We start from the raw sequence: 17,805 nt of genomic DNA on the forward strand, positions 1-17,805 counted from the left end.
ACTCTTAGTATTCACCTGTTCAGGTCAGTGTTCTGTTTGAAAGTGAACGGTCAGTCTTTTGTTATTTAGAAAAATAACTGTGCCACAAGGTCCACAGTGTCATGCAAACAATCACAGTCTAAGTGTGTAGCTTCAATATGGGGTCATTCATGCCACCACCTAATAGTACAGTGGTATACTAAGATTTACGGTATTTATTTTTTATGGAGCATGCATCAACAGATGCTGTATGTTAGACCTTGACTTCTTCTAAGTACCGTTCACACCACATTATGTACACTGCATTATGGGGCCAAATGCCCACAGTTGTAATCTGAATATCCAGCCCAAGAGACATCAATGATGGCACCATTTTTTTTCCAATCTATACCATGCAGATACAAAGTCAAGAGCACATCAATGCTACAATGTCTCTCACATATACACATGGTAAGCCAACATCCATCCCCCCAAAAAGGAAACAGTCCTTATACACAATGTGGTTCACTTTTATTTACAGTTTGCATCAACTACATAAATTTTAAATACAATTTATAAGCAAGTCAAAATCCACTACAATTCTATACACATACACACATTTCGGTCTCTGAACTAGAGGCCTGCTTTCCAGATTTATGGAACGCTCCTTTGCTATAGTACCTGCTGTAGGGTATGTATTACATCGTTATCTGATGGGGAATGTTTCCTCGGTTTTACCTGGTGTGGTCACAATTCAACTACCATACATTTTATTGGTACTGATAAGATATGTTATGTAATTTTTTACTTTTTTCACAATATGGTCACAACCTCATATTGCTAAAAGGATTTAAAGGGAACTTGTCAATTGATAAGGAGTACGCTTTCCTACAGATGCCCCAATTATGCAGAGCCAGAGGGCACAAGTTGTACCCACTATACTGCCTTCTGATTTGTTAAATAAGGAGCGGATAGATGGCTTGCCCCCTATGCCTCTCCATATTTTGCATGACATACTTACCAGTTGCCTGGATTCTATCTACTCCCTAAAAAGTGCAGAATTTATTAGGCAAGTGCACAGATTCATTCTACATAAATCATACTGATGCCATACAAAAGAAAAAAATAATTGTACTGACATTATTAATTCTATGGTTACCCCTATGGAAGACAAAACCTCAGGCATCTAAGGTTTTACTTTTGTTTGCATGAAGTAGGTTGTCATTATACTGATCGTTTGATATATACTAGTGATGAGTGAGCGTGCTCGTTTAACCCTTTAAACGAGCACGATCAGGTACTCGCCGAGTAGTTTCGGCATGCTCGACCTTTCAGTTTCAGCTGATGAGGCTGCATGTGTCGCGGCTGTAACACAGGCAATCCCTATACGTGTCACAGCTGTGTAACAGCCACGATACATGCAGCCGCGGTGGCTGAAACTGAAATGCCAAGCACTCCGAAACTACTTTGCGAGTACCCGATGGTTATGATCACTAACAGCGAACTGACTAATAGTCACTATATCAGTGGCTGTAACCATGGATATCTAAGCTACTGCAATGCCCTACATGAGGTAAGCGACATAGCTCATCAGAAGAACTATACTACATTTCTAATTAGAGGCATATGCTAATATTATTACACCTACTACATATTGGGATATATGATCTTGGAGATGGGAATAACCCTTTAACAAAACACCATAAGTGTTGGGTTCAAAAATACCCCCCCATCTCATCATATACGATGGCAAATTCGTTAGCATAGAAAATACCCTAGAAGTATACCAATAAATAAAATAACAATACATATAAAAATAATTATAAATATTTCCAAAGTGAATACTACAAAAAAAACAACAAAGGACTGCCAAAGGAGAATAAGGGGATATGAGGTAACTCATGTATCGTCAAAAATGTGACTTCCTCGCAATATTTTGCAATTTTAATTTGCATTTATGTATTTATTGCTATATTAATTTATTGGTATACTTCATTTGGTTTACTTGGATCTGCATACATCGCACAATTTTTTTTTGTATATGTTGTATTTTCTATACCAGTTCATTTGCCCTTTTTTTTTATGATGAGATAGGGAATATTTTGACCCCCAACACTTATCTTAGTGTTTTGTTAGGTCTTGTATTTAGCTTCGTGAGGTTATGCATTTTTTTTTTTATTGTTTTTAATGCATTTTTTGCCACATGGAATATTTGTACTGATTCACCTAATAAACTATATTAATAGTTATTCAGTGTGCAAGACCCATTTATATAGATACCTTTTTCTTTTTTGTGTTCTGCAATATTGTATGTATTTCGCTTTCAGATCCGATTGATCTGCATCTTCTTTTGAGAAGTCATACCTTCATCTCCACTTTAGAGAATACATCATCTCTCTGCACATACCTCTCATAAGGAGCATATTGAGTAAGAATGGCCGCTGATGATGATATGCCATATTGCCTGCAAGACTCCCTACATGTAGAACCTGTGCCCCCAAGATGGAAATACGGATGCAAGGAAATGAACGCCCACTGTGCTTCATTCGAGTGCACAGACGTGACCCTACACTAGGGATCCGCTAAATGTATTCATGCAAAGTATGAAGGAGGTGCCCGATGTCTCGTCTCAGCAGCTGCTTGTCAGAATATTCATTTCCCAGCAGCGGGAAATGTCTTTAAAATTGATTATGCAAATTCTAACAAACGGCTAAGAAATATCAGTCACTTCCTAACAATGGGATATTATACTGATCTATGGGAAAACGTATAAACCAACGGAGTGCAGGACTTCTACATGTCTGAGACATCAATTGGATGTATACATCTGGAATTTTCCTGACGTACCTCGCCAAGCTATGACATGCCACTTTACATACATACATTTTTTTCTGTATACCTCTGCTGCAGTATATGAGCCCAGCTGAAGCTTTGTTTTAACCCTATGGCTACATTAGCCACCTATTCATCTGCCTGTACTTGGATAAGCTTCATTTCTCAATGAAACGGTAAATTATTTCCCTGTGAAATGAGCTTTATTATTTATAGTCACAGCTGAATTCATTACGGATCCCCCCTCGTATGTCTTGTCTCATAAGGCGCAGCTGTAAACTCTTCTTCCTCAGCTGAGACAAGTCAAGATATATTTGGAGCTGAATGCATTAACCCCTGGCCTTATTACAATCCCAAAACACAATCACTTTTACCCCCCTTGCAATCTAGCGTGTATATTACCACATTTATTACCATTGTCTAGTTCACCGTTGTTAGCATTCCTATACAGTACATGCACAAAGTAACCTATCCATCACACTGGAGAAAAAAAAAAAAAAAAGTATTCACCAAGGACTCCACTGTCATGATGCTTCTGCACATTGCAAGGAGAGATACATGAGGTAAAAAGGTCTGTTTGTCCTTGTCACGGGACCATCACATCAATAGAGGAAGACTAGCAAACAGACATGATCATCTGTATATACAAACCTGCATTAATATTATTTATAACACTACAGTAACTCTTCAGTCCATAGCAAAATAGACTTTACCAGAAACTACAAACGTCTCTTCACAGCAGTTAAGCATCGAGTCGGTTGCGATGCGTTTCAGGCCAGATATTCAAGAAAACATGCATAAGTATCTCCCAAAATTCCAGTGACTCTATGTAGTCTCTTGGGAAAAAAAATGCTGATGTCTGAAGCGGTGATGTTTGTAGGACAAAATGGAAAAGTGGTAAAAAGCTCACGTATAAAAATGCATTAAATACAAAGAGGAAGGAATGTTGGGGGAAAAATAGCTTTGTCCCAATATACACTCAGTGCACAACTTGCTCTGTACCAAAATGTTCTGTACAGACCTTGCTGCAATAAATAAGAAAGTTCCATGATCTTAGGTAAAGAATATACAAGCAAATCACAAAAACAAGGAAAAATACTGTAAACCGCTCTGGTCTATATACACATATACTGTGTTACGCTGTAGCCTATAGTTAATAGGCTTTAGCTCTGGACTATAACATATTACTTCCAAAATTAATAGTAATAAATGTCCGATGAGTCCCACTGTTGAGTTTACCATCCAGCAGTAAACTAAAGCTTTAGACCACAAATTAACTGCTCAGCATTAATGGGTTCAGACCCCCGGCCAGCGAGTGGTTGTCAGTCATATTACAGCACTGTGTTACTTTGTAATGCAGGAGAAACAGCTGGGTAGGATTGAGAAGCAGGATGTTAGAACCCAGTAAGGAATCTATATGCGACTGAAAAAATAAAAGTCGGTATTAGGGGGGTGACTGTGAAACATCAAGTGATTGTTTTGTCCTAAGCAGGCTAGGCAGACAAGCCAGTTGTGATTCATGTAATCTGCCTGCCCTCGAGCGGTCTCGATTCAAGTCTGCTCCGCCGGAAAGCCTCAGCTGCTTGCAATGCACCCATCGTTCAAATCCCACAGTGCAGAATGTGGCCAGAAATAATGGTCATTTCATGGCAGCAACTTCATACTTTAGACTCTGCCCAAAATTGCTGACCTGGAAAAAAAAAAAAAAAAAAAAAAAAAGAAATAAAAGATTGTAAATAGAAGTTAAAAAAAATATAAATGCATACATACATATAGATTAGTTAATTAAACAGTACATAGATGAGTCGAAAAGACCCACAATATACAAATGATATGCTCATTAATTAGAATAGAAATGGAGCATAACAAAAACACTAAAAACTGAGAATCTCAGTAAATAAAACAGAAAAATATAAAAGTTTAAATGATTATAAACACATAAAAAAGTGAATAATTTAAAGATAAATAACAATTAAGAACACAACTGTAGTCAGTATTTGGTCATTGAAATGGGCACATATTTTTGGAATACAAGTGTCCAGAGGCGCAGGAATGCACCCATGATTGATGCATGTTGCGGCCTGTAAAACACACCTTAGAGTTTTCCATCTGTCTTTTTCAATGTGATTCTCAGGACTCTCGTTCTCATATGAAGCCAGATAAAGACCTGGCGAAAGGGAAAAAGAAGCAATTAATTCTACATATACCTCATACTATACTAAATATAAGCTAAAATGGACAATCCTGAAATAGATTGAAGTCTAGCTACTACAGCACGTCTCTCAGAAGCATATCAGAAGACTTAAATTAATCTAGATTTAACGGTAAGACTTGATATGGATTATAGGTACTTAATAAAGAAGAAACATAAAAGACACAACCGCATATTAGAAGGCTAGGGCTATTATTTGTAGAATACCAAATAGTATTATTCAGTAAAATAAGCTTTACAGATTGCTGTAGTCAATGTTGCCAAAAACACATACCATCTTCACTGAATATAGGAGCAGTCAGGACATAATGCAGAATTTTTCGATCCTTTTCAAAAGGGCACTCAACTTGCTTCCAAGCCGTAAATTCACTAACTTGCTTTGCCAGCTCCCAGAATTTCTGAAGAATAAGAAAACATGACAAGCATTATTCTCCATCTATGATCAAAGTGCTCAAGTCCATAATGTAACAAACTGGCATGTTCAGAGGAACCATTCATATAACATAGGAATGTTACACATCGCAGCCACTTCCTATAGATAGGGGCCTACACAAAATCTTGGGTATATACCTCGAAATTGACATGACCATTGGGGAGGCGACTGGTGCAGCCCTCGTTCAGGAAATAAATGTCTTTAATCAGCAAACTGCAGAAGGGGATAACAATCTACAGAGAAAAATATAAAATAATTATAGAATAATAAAACATTTCTTCATTTCATCCAATTCTGAGGATTAACAAATGTTGAATCCTCATTTGGTACAACTTTCTCCTGAGCAAACAGTACAGTTGTTCCTCAGGGGCAGTACTAGCAACTTTCCAAATAGGTTCTATAAGCCGCCATGTGATCCCGGTAGTGCTGCCTGTGTATCGCTCTGGTATGGTGCCTTCACATCACTGCCCTATCAACAAAACATTGGCATATACATTGTTCTACCTTGTCTTTGACACTCCTTTATAGCGTTCCTTTCCTTTACGAGGAGGAAGAGAGAGCAAAAACTGGGGTGGGGAGTGAGAGGGAACCGTTGAAACAGGCATTTCCCCCCAAGGCTGCGATGTGAAGAAAATGAAAAGGAAGAGTGGTCATAAGACCACCGGATGAAGCACACGTTTTGGACAATAGGCCTAGCAGCCAGAAGTCAGAGGGTGACTGGCCTGCCCCTCGGGACAGCTTGAGAGGTAAAAAGGAGAAAAGGGACAACAGTTTTAAAAGACATAAAACTAATCTACAGTTATAATTGAATTTCAGCTTAGTAAATTAAAGTTACCTAAAAATACCACATTTCAAGCTCATACAGCCAGCTTACACTTTCTAGGCATGTATAGAGACCTAAAAGATCGGCCCTAACTTTCCCCATTTTTTTCTAGTTCGCCTGACTGTTAAAACCCATAGGATCCTTTTCACATCCAACAAAAAATCCCAGATTGAAAGAATAGATAGAAATGAGCAACCCATTACAATAGGATATTGTGTAACAGATCCTTGGATCACACCATCTCACACCATCCATGTGCACGCTAAACATTAAGTGTAAGAACAAGGTCAGCAAGACACCAGTGAGCAGCCCCTTCCTAAATGGATGAGGGATAGCAAGGTACTTGGCTGATCTCCAAACTCCAGGAGAGAAGTGAATGGACACAGCATTTTTGTAATTATAAAACCCATTTGGTAAAAGGAGGATACTATATTTATAAGGAAAAAAGAGTTGCCAGCTTAATGTGTTCGTTAGTATGTCAGCATAAAATATGCTGGGAGCTGGGGCCTACTCCATCAGTGGCATGTTATATGGGCCACACTTACTACATACCTGAATTAGGTATTACCCCATATAGTAACTGCTAAAATTCAGTTGTTCTACAACCTAGGTTCTCAAACTGTGGTACATGTACCCGGAGGGCACGTGTGCTCTCTCACACTGAGAGGTTAATGCGCAGCATATTACATGATCACAGCCTTTAGGGTACTTTGACGTAACTTTTTTTCAGTAGGGGGTACTTGGCTTAGGAATAACAGTTACAACTTTAGACAAGGTTTTCATGCCAATTCCAATCTGTGCAGGGCTTATGAGGATTACATTGGGGAGTGATTACTAACACCACAGCAAACCCTAAAACTGGGAAGCATGACAACTCTAAAGGTCCTTTTACATGCACTGACCAGTGGCACGATACGACCGCTGAGCCGCAAACTTTTACACATGTGTGGCGCCCTTGCGGGTCCAGTGGCCACAGAGGTACTGCATCTCAGCCAGAGGTGTGGTACCCGGGACCCACATCCAACACCACATAACTCCAGAAGGGAAGGGTGAGATTGCTCCTGAGGGAGAGCACAGTCCCTGTCCCAAGGAGGGAACTAAATAGAGGAGGTGGGTGGAGGAAGTAGTTTACGGGAGCACACAAGGGAGGATTGAAGGTAGAGGGGACCACGTAGAGTGACAGTTAGTGAAGTGGGTCACATGACAGACAGTATAAAAAGACAGGTAGAAACATCTAGAAAGGCCCAGTGAGTGAGGACCGTTGAGGAGTAGGGTCCAGACAGAGTGAGGGCCCAGTCAGAGGGGCCCAGTAGGAGAGAGAAAAAGAGGAGCGAGGGAGTCAGAGAAAGGCTCCAGAGACAGAGAAGGGATCCTAGGGGCACGGGAAGTGTGGAGTCCACTCGTGCGCCCGAATTCACGCCGACCGCAGTCAGGAGAAGGGATTAGGTCGCAGTAGGGGACCAGCCTCAGACTAGTGGAGGACTGCAAGACTCAGCTAGCAAAACGGAGGCTGCGGTATTTCTAAGTGCCATAGCCAAAACCCCCCCACACACACACACACACACTCGCTGAAAAGGTGGCAATATAGGACCAAGGGGACAGAGAGGACATCGCCTGACAAGGCCCGTGGCTAGGGCTCGGGACACTGTGTGTGAGGCGCAGGGCAGGAGGGCGAGAGCCAGCGCAGAGAGAGACGACCCGGGAAAGGTACACAAGAAGGGGGTCCCGATCAAGTGCACCCAAGTTATCTGAGAGTTGGCTGGATCACTTCCCCGGAGGACACAGGACTCGGTGGGCTGTTATAACGTGCTGGCAGTTGTAACCTGGATCATCATAAGTACTGTGAGTAAAAACTTGAAGACTGCACCCCACTGTGTCCTTGACTTAATTGCTGCGTCACCTGCCTTGCAGTACAACACCAATATCATAGTTCATCTCTTTAACTGCCCTGGGGCGTAGCTCTACCCGTGGAGAGCAGAACCATCTCTGCTGCGTCACCAACATCCCCAGTGGAACTGAACAGCTGCGGCGGCCACCTATAGCCGCATACCACAGGTGGCGTCACAAAACTTCATCCCCAAAACTTTATTCCCCTCTGTTATTGACCGCCCGGGGCCACGGACCGGGTCACGCCACAGTGACTATCCTAAAAGAACCGACCGACCCGGCGCCGAGTACTGCACGGCCCTAGGGGGCACGTCAAATGCAGATCAAAGCAAATGATCATTCTACACTAGATCAGTTAGTTCTGGGCAGTGAGAGTCCTGTTTACATAAGACGATGCACTGCTGAGAACAGTGATCTTGTGAGCTACACAAAAGTTCATTTCACCCGACGAACGAGCATTCCTTTGTTTAATGACTGTGAAAGTGAAGCTATGTAGGCACCAGTCCGGTATATCATTAGTATCGGCTGACCTCTTATCAGAACTAATAGCCACCAGCAGCTACAATCGGTGGTGCTTCACCGTAGGATCTGGTCCAATTCTCCGCACACCCCCTGCCTACCGCCTCTCCAGACGGTTATGTCGGAATAAAGGACTGTTTTTTACCGCTAATGGTGAGTGCCACTTTTCTCTCGTCTCTGAGATCACATATTCCTTTGTTTAACAACACTCGGTCACAATTACCTTGCTGTGAAGATGCCCCTTTACTCAACCACCCTAGCCACTTCCCAGTAAGTAAATAATGGGCACGATATTATAAGTAATTAAAGTGGTGCACATAACCTTTAATTTAGCTTGAATACTTGGAACAACATATCTAAACAAGCATGTTTTATAATCATATGAATAAATGACCATTTAAGAAAGGGCAAGCAAACAGAATAAAAGACAAATAATTTTGTCAAGAGACTAACTTAAGAAGACTCTTACTATTATCATCAATACAAGCACAATATTACACTTAGGCTGTGTGCCCACTATGCATTTTTCAAGAGTTTTTGATGCGGAATTTCCGCAGCAGAAACGCTTTAAATACGCTTGGTAATCCGTGCCCCATGAAAATCTGCATGTTCTGTGCCCATGCTGCGGATTTTTCCGCAGCGGATTTTCCTTGCGGAAAAATCCGCAGCATGTCTATTATTTGTGCGTTTCTGCATGCGGATTTGAGGTCCCAATGGACTTGAAAAATGCAAGTCAAATCCGCATGTAAAAACGCTGCAAAAACGCGTGTAAAATCCGCAAGCGTTTTTGACTGCCAATACCATACAGAATCGCTGCAGAAATTTTCTGCTTCATTTCCGCATCGTGGGCACGTAGCCTTATTGAATTCAAGAAGCACACAGGAAATGATGGAGAGGTTACATACACTCATCCATCTGAACTTTCTAATTATATCGCCACAATTGTGGGGCCTAAATTAGAGAAAGATGCAGTAAAATCCCTGTAACATAACTGCCATGCTTCATTACTGCATTGGAATAATGTAGGTTTCAAAACCAAGATTATTTAAGCAAGCAGATGCTTGGCTAATGATCCCATACGTATTTGTAGTCAGGTCAAGCGTTTTAGTTTGCAATGGATTTGGCTGGTTGGTCAATGACGTCAAAACGTACATCATCCCTGGTTTAATCATTTACAGATCAGTTATCAGATTTGGCATGTTACTTCCCTCTTCTTGTAATACAAAAGTAAAGGACATAGTGTGATCACACCCTTCTATGGCTCGGCCATACATCCACACAACAGACCGTAGCGCCATCTTCTCAGCATTTTGGACAACATACCTTTTCTCTGTTACTGTGGGCAGTTAGGGACCTTTGAGCTGCCCCTCGCAGAGCTGTCCTGTAGTTGTAAAAATTGCTCGAAGGATCCATTTGATGCTGTAAAGGGACACAAAAAAAGGAATCTAGATTAAAATGGTGATCACCAAGTCTATGGCAGTTACTAGGAGATCTATAACTTCATATTGAATGACTACATTTTCCTCTAAAGATTTAGATATTGGAAATGTACTTTTGTGTTGGTAACTTCAATACTGAAAATATTCAAGTTTATCAAGGCATAACATATTACAGGGATTGTCCAGTCATCTAATATTGATGACCTATCCTGAGAATAGGTAACCAATATCAGGTTAGTGAGGGTCCGACAACTGGCACACCCATGATCAGCTGCTATTAGCTCTGGTGGGCGGACATAAACAAAGAACAAAGCGGTACAAAACAACTACATTCAATGTGTAGCACCCACTGCAGATCACCTCCTATTCTCTTTGAAACGGATACGAGCTGATTTTTGGGGGTGCAGGGTGTCGGAAATCCGTCTGATTGTATTTCAGTGGCCCAATGAGTAAAACAGGAAGAGACTCAATAACAAAAACAGCATTCATGTGTTCTACACAATCTTACTACCATGAAAGCAATCACACAAGCACTTCATACCTCCAGAATATCAAACTTGGCAGTCTTCACTTTTGCCCATGTTTTCTTGAGGCGAGAAACGGGACTCATGTTCATTCCAGCTGTACAAAACAGAAAACATATACAGTGTATGTACACACTATATAGGCCATGCATTGCATCTTTACTCAATAGAGCAATATACTAACTAGTGTTTGCATATAATACTGTAGCTACATTTCACTCCTATAAAGTAAGCTTCAAATAGACTCCAAAAGGTGTTCCACAAATGTTGGGTATCCTACTAAATACCAAATGTCTTGCACCAACTTTGGATTGTAGGCTAGCTTGTGTCGGAACATCTAATATCAAGTTCAGAATTCTGCTGGTTTCCCCCATTACCACCATGTCTTTTAGACGCCAGTATACCCGCGGAGCTTAAGCAGAAGATACTTCAAGAAAACGCTGGCATTGCTTTTCCTGAAGTGTTTTTTTTGGTGCTTCTCTGGTCGTTTTTACTGTGAATTTGTTGTTGTCATTTTTCCTTTTTTACCGGTTTTGCATGAAATAGTGAGGAGCTTCTAAGTGCAAGTCGCCTGCAGAACGGTCTGGTAACTTATTTTACCCACTTTGCGTCTTTTCCAAATGTGAAACAGTTAAAAGAGGCTCAAAGGACCGAACATGTGCACACCAAGGAACTTAATAAGCCAAAAGGAAGATTCTTGGTACATTGATATAATGTCTAGTTTCATATTCCACAAGAAATTCTGTGTTTTCTGACAAAACATATATAAACAGAAAAGGAAATGTTTGAGCGTTTCATATTTACCAACTGATATACTTACAAATTATTGCCATTAAAGAGTTAAAATTTCCGATGTTGAAACACTCCCGAGCTACATCAATGAAGAACTCAATCATTCGGGCTCTGTGTTTCTTTTTAACAGGCTACAGAGAAAGAAAGTCCAATTAGTTCTGTACACTCGATGTAAAAGGAAGGCAGTCAATATTATTATTATTATTATTATATAGCAATGCAGCTGGGCACTTACCATGCAGATCTCTGTGGCCACAAGGTAACTGAGCCGGTTGAACCATTCCACATAAGCTTCTAAATTACGAGGCTTTTTTCGGTCACTGAAACAGTTCTATGAATAAGTAAACCATTTATTATCAGTTTTGTCGTCAAAGTAGAAATACATCTAATTGGATGGATGGATGGATGCATTACCTCATTTCTATCTAATGGGTCCTTCTGAACAAAAGCTTGCACAAATTCTTCTGGTCCGATATAGCTTAGTCTCTCCTGTAACACAAGCAGCAATGTAAATCAGAGGAATACAACCCGTCAGCATGCCATCACATGCACCCATTACTCACCAGCTCTATGTGGGTCAGCTGCTGAGCTAATGTATAGGGGTCACTGCAGATACTGATGATGTCCCTCTGTATGGACTGGGGCTTGCTCTTCAAGACAGCCATGCGATCGGCGCTTTGGGCGTTGATTTTTGCAATCAGTTCTTCATACTGACTCAATGCTGCTAGCTTCCGAATAAGATTTTGTATTATCTGTTGAACATTTTTCCTGTACATCTAGGAGAGAAAAAAAAAAAAAAAAAAAAAAAAAAAAACAACACACCTAATGTAAAATCAGAGTAAACTAATAGACATTCGTCCCAATTATGTCTTCCTCTTAAAGGGAATCTATCAGCAGCATGATGTAGGGGAAGAGACTGATTCCAGTGATGTATCACTTAGTTTACTGGGTGTGGCAGTTATGATAGAAAGCTGTCAGTGGTGCTCAATGTACAGTGACAGATCTGCTAATGAGTGCTGGGGGCATGATTGGACTAGGATCCACAAGGCCAGTTGTCCTGTAGTGATAATCACCTGCTGATAAAACGCTGATTGTATTGAAACAGCTAGCAAAACATCTTTGCTTCTACATTATAGTGGTCTCAGATTACATAGCAAAAGCCTGATTCCCTTTAAAGGAATTTAGTCTTTTGTAGAATAATCTGCTTTTCTTTCAACAGTAAAGCATTCCTGATAGAAGACAGAATAGAACAAAGAGTCAGACTGATGGGTTAAACAAGTAGATTGATCGATATACAATGATTGTAGTGACAGTCTGGTGACAATTATCCTTTACAGATCTGTTAGCAGTTGATGTGCCTCTGTGCCAGCTAGATCTTATTATAATAAACACCCTCACCACTGATGCCCGCTAATGAATCATGCAGAAGTTATTTTGTTATAGTCCTGGCACTGTTAGTCTCAGCTCAGAAACCTCAGTTCTTTGAACCCTGATTGATCCACAGTGAGCCGTCTACCTGTTTTGTGGCTTGCTTGCCCGCTCAGAAACAATCAATGCATTCTTGAAAATAAAAGAACCTTTTCCAGTAAGTATTTATCAGCACAAAATGGTTTTAATGCCATTTGATCCCACAAGGATAGACTGCACAGTGCAGCGATCACAGGGTGAGCTCTCCCCCCCCCCCCCCCCCAAAAAAAAAGACTGTTTTCACAAGAGTTTTTTGTGCAAAAAATAGGACCATTCATACCAAATTCAATGAATTATATGAAGGAATTACTTTCTAATAGCAGTAATGGGTAAGTATTCACTAAGCTGGGCCCACATTGTAAAGAAGGCACTGCTGGGTGATGCCTGCTGTGCACTTGGCAGATAATTGGCCACTTGCTAAGTAATCTTCTAGTTTTTTGTCCAATGCACTAATCAGTACAATACCCTCCTACCACGCTGAATGCAGTATTCCTATATTACATCATCCCTATCTATTTATTATACCCATAGCAAAGACAACACATGGCAGGGAAACGGTTTATTCATTAAGTGCTGGTGAGTAGCACTGACGCAGTCATTTATTATTTCCGCCTGCATACAGTCTATAAAGAGTGGCAATGTCTTATACCCCAGCAGTTCAGAAGCATGTTTGACCCCAGTGACATCCATAAATGAATTTATATCAATGCCAGCCTATATTAGGCTGCTTTTTTCTTGCCATAATACAAATTCTAACAGTCTATTCAGTGGGACTATCAGCTGTGTATCCACCTGACTTCTGTACAACACAACTGATGGTCCCAACCCCATTTATAAGGCAAGAAATCCCACTTATTAAACCTGACAGGGCACACCTGTGAAATGAAAACCATTTCCGGTGACTACCTCTTGAAGCTCATCAAGAGAATGCCAAGAGTGTGCAAAGCAGTCATCAAAGCAAAAGGTGGCTACTTTGAAGAACCTAGAATATAAGACTTATTTTCATTGTTTCACACTTTTTTGTTAAGTATATAATTCCACATGTGTTAAGTCATAGTTTTGATGCCTTCAGTGTGAATGTACAATTTGCATAGTCATGAAAATACAGAAAAATCTTTAAATGAGAAGGTGTGTCCAAACTTTTGGTCTGTACTGTATGTATACATACAAAAATATATACACACACGCTGATGTATACCAGGAAGACAGAGGCCAAAAAGCCTAGGCTAATATACGGTAATCATTTGGACACATTTAGCAAGTACGTTAGGACTTTTCCTGGTTAACACAAAAGTAAAGTGAACATTATTTGTGAATGCATATTTCACATATATGAAAGATACTCTTCAAAATCATGACCTGAATTGTTATAGTTTTATGAAAAATATTCCCCAGTATACATCAGGTCACACAGTGGGTGCATTTTAATCTTTTTCCAAAAGGAAACCATATATGACAGGCATTGGTTATTTGGGTTTTTAGTCTCTAGAAGTTAAAAATAGTTTAAAAAGGGAAATGCACAGCAGAGTTTTCCTAAGCGGCAAGGAATTCATGTGATGAGGCAGCTCAGCATGACAGAAGCAAGGTTATGGAGGTCTCTGAATTCAGTTGAGCTGTCTGTTGTGAGTCAGGCATTATATACTGCTCTCAGCCCTGTGCAGTGATACACTTACTGACTTGCCTCTATAAAAATGTTGAAAGTGATCTTGCCAAGCCAATGTGATTGTACGGCTGCTTAATACAGCATAGCTCTAGTGAGGATTTATCAGTTTAAAAAAAAACAAAAACTGGGTACATACCTCATCTCCATGCGTGATGCGGTGGGCTGTGTCCTTAAGGTTTCTCATCATCCTCTCATCTCGGAAATCATAAGGGAAGGTCTCGGTCCACTCTGTCAGCAGCTGAAGGATTTTGGGAGCAATCTTCTTCATGCGAGTCTGTGGAGTGCCATATATGCACGTTATAATAATCTACACAAGTCATCCATGGCACATACATGTACAAAGAATCAGAGCTTCTCCATAACATTGTGTGTCAGCTAAAAGACAATGGTAGCTTACAGTATCGTTGCAGACAACAATTAAATAATGATACAAAAGCCCATATAGAATTCAAGTATACAAAAAAAGGCAACAATGAAGCGACACTGGGTATGTAACGACAGTCTGCTGACACAATGGACATGTAACTAATGGTGGTGGCGTGTGGTCCTTTCATGGAAGGATAACATATATTATAATTATATATATATATATATATATATATATATATATATATATATATATATATATATATATATATATATATATATATATATATATATATATATATATATATATACACACACACACTCCTAGATGTTGAAATTCAATAAAGTATATAATTTTTCCCCACGTATTTTCACATCTTTTTGCCCTCAGTTTATAAGTGTTGATATAGAACTTAGATTAAATTGATTGTCAGACAGGAAAATATTGTTTTTCAGGCATGGATTGATTAAGAATAATGAACAGAGGAATGCTCACCTTCCTGTGTCTACCCCACCTCCTGAGCCAACACAGGCTGCTCTGTCTCTGGATGCAATGCTTGCCTGTTCATAATCACAGCACCGCTGCAGCCTGTGTTTGGCTGTAGCAGTCAGGTGACTAGAAGAGCGCATCTGACGCGCCCCTGGGCCTGCTATGTCGCGCAGCGTCTCGCGCACGGGGGGCTTACCCGGAACCGAATCAGATGAGGGTTGTAGTCTCCGAGTGGCGGGGACCCGGTCCGTGCCCAGGGAGTCGAACTCAGTGTGTGGCAGTCTTGATAGATGTTATTTGAGTGTCGACTACGCCACCCGTTGATTTGCAGCTATGGAGCTGCCGCTGCAGGGCAGACCGCTGAGGCCGGTGTAGAATTGTGCAGCGTGATAGTATAACCCCCAACGGGAGGGGTATGGCCTCAGGGCAGCCGACGTGGAAGAAGGGGGTAGCAGGAACCACTCAGAGACGGTGCGGTGTAATTCAGGGTCTTTACTGGTAACAACGATAGACCCTCCCGGAGTACTTGCTAGCGAACGGGGCCTGGTCAGTCCTTGAGCAGATGGGATCTCCCCTGGCCAGGCGGAGTTGTAGGCCTCCCAAACTGACTGTACTCTTCTGGCTACCTTGCTAGAAGCGGATATAAGTAGCCCACGTCCCTGAGTGTACCGTGTGGTGCTCACCCGTATGGCCGGTGACTCGGGGCCTTCTATTGGCTTCCGCTCCACGATGGCGGTGCTGGTCCCACACGTGTGACTGTGCCTTCGGGTTTCTGGGCCTGAAATCCCCTGCCGGTCGGCTTCTGCTGCTGGGTAAGAGTTAGTCCCCACAGCCTCGGACGCCGGGTCCGGTAAGAAAGCTTCTCTGTCAGGGCGAGTTCTGCAGCTGCCAGCCCCTGACTCGTAGTAGTATTGCTCCCACTGAGCTCCAGCTGTTTCTTCCTATGACTGTTTCTTGTCTCTACTCTCCTGGACTCCTAACCCTGCTTCAGCCCCGGGTTTATATAGGGGAAGTTCTTCCCCTCCCAAGACTGGGCAGGAGGTGTCGCATGCATAGGATTCCTGACCAAAGGACCTCCCACCTGCTCTCAGACATAACATCTCTATCACTGTGGCAACCAGACCCCTGGGGTGTCACACATCAACAGATGTGTGCTGTGACTTGCAAACCGTGTAAAGCCACTTTAGGAGGTGAAGAACCACGGAGCGATCTGTGCTGGTTCTGGGGGGGTGCTATAAAGGAGAGGATGCCTGTGTGCTTATAATTTTTAATTAATGCTTAAAAAATAATTATTATTTACCGTGAAACAAACCCCATCACTCCAGTCCAGAGGGTATATTATATATGTCTTCCTTCTGGGAAGAGAAATCTTTTGCATACTTTTATCTCAGGAAGCATTGCTTGTAAGACTCTGGAACAAGTAGCTTCCAAAAGCCCCCAAAACCCGACCATCTAAAATATGGAAAAGATCAATACCCTCCTCAGCCGGGTTCAACTTGGATCCTGTAGACAAAACCTGCATGAACTCATTGCTCAGCCAGGCAGATATATTCCCTTACATCAATATACTTATTAAATACATGAGAGGGGGACAAACTACTTCCAGAAGCTTCTGACAGTGGCTCGGTTTCCCCGACTACCCAAACCATCAATCTTTGTGACTCTCCATGGATGCCAAGTACTAAAATAAATGACAATTAGCTATTGTTTAAGCAGTCTGAGACCCTGGAGTCATCTCTTACCTTATCAGTTCCTGGTTCATTTAGCCTTTGTTGCTCGACACAAACATGACAGACTTTAGCCATTAATTCAAAAGGATGAATGAAAAGGCGAGAACTGAGGAGGAAGGTGAAGATGTACGTTCTCTGAGGGAGGAAAAAGAAAACAAGAAGAATGTTTAGAGAAGTATAAATCTTATCAAAAAACAAACATGCACAAAATGTACCAAAATCTACATGGAAAGGCCCACATACACATCGATCACTTGGATGACAGCCACCTCTCCAGAGTCGCTCATGCACAGTACACAGGACCGCTCTTCTCGGTCAAGTATTCCTGTTTTCTCTATAAGAGAGCTGCTGCCAGGCACCTTTGGCAGTGGCTTAATTCCAGGGAGGACACAATGGTCAGCCTCTGAAATTCAGTAGTCTGGATCCTTCTATCCCTAACATCAGGAATCGGGTGGCCCCCATACACATTAGCTGATCTCAGTGGCTTTAGATGACTTTAGTCCTACATGTAAATTCAGTGGCGGACAGAAACGGCCCAGTATGTGGGCCGTGTAAGTCCACTAATTCTGTCTAGTTCTTGCTGCTTTGGAGGTGGAATTGGGATTCACCTTGAGCGCATAATCGACTTAATAATCAAATGTGTAGGCAAATTTAAACAGATAAGGTGGCC

At 41.4% G+C, this 17,805-nt stretch overlaps 1 protein-coding gene across 5 annotated transcripts in view; it reads right to left on the reverse strand.

Moving 5' to 3' along the window:
• Positions 1-2,117: 2,117 nt before the first annotated feature.
• The window catches only part of RASGEF1B (RasGEF domain family member 1B), a 690,877-nt gene continuing 675,189 nt past the window's right edge, over positions 2,118-17,805 (reverse strand). For all 5 annotated transcript variants that reach the window (XM_073637008.1, XM_073637007.1, XM_073637010.1 and 2 more), the window contains 12 exons: positions 17,148-17,270; positions 14,686-14,823; positions 11,983-12,195; positions 11,834-11,908; positions 11,655-11,750; positions 11,448-11,550; positions 10,645-10,724; positions 9,988-10,083; positions 5,573-5,668; positions 5,277-5,400; positions 4,885-4,957; positions 2,118-4,480 (listed from right to left, as the gene is read on the reverse strand). In XM_073637008.1, the coding sequence (XP_073493109.1) occupies positions 4,456-4,480; positions 4,885-4,957; positions 5,277-5,400; positions 5,573-5,668; positions 9,988-10,083; positions 10,645-10,724; positions 11,448-11,550; positions 11,655-11,750; positions 11,834-11,908; positions 11,983-12,195; positions 14,686-14,823; positions 17,148-17,270 (1,242 nt within the window). In that variant the 3' untranslated portion in view covers positions 2,118-4,455. The remainder of the gene's footprint in view (positions 4,481-4,884; positions 4,958-5,276; positions 5,401-5,572; positions 5,669-9,987; positions 10,084-10,644; positions 10,725-11,447; positions 11,551-11,654; positions 11,751-11,833; positions 11,909-11,982; positions 12,196-14,685; positions 14,824-17,147; positions 17,271-17,805) is intronic.

The sequence above is a fragment of the Phyllobates terribilis genome, unplaced genomic scaffold (genome assembly GCF_046119375.1).
Source record: "Phyllobates terribilis strain yellow unplaced genomic scaffold, ASM4611937v1 Scaffold_1__5_contigs__length_1240528914, whole genome shotgun sequence".
Classification (NCBI taxonomy): Eukaryota; Metazoa; Chordata; class Amphibia; order Anura; family Dendrobatidae; genus Phyllobates; species Phyllobates terribilis.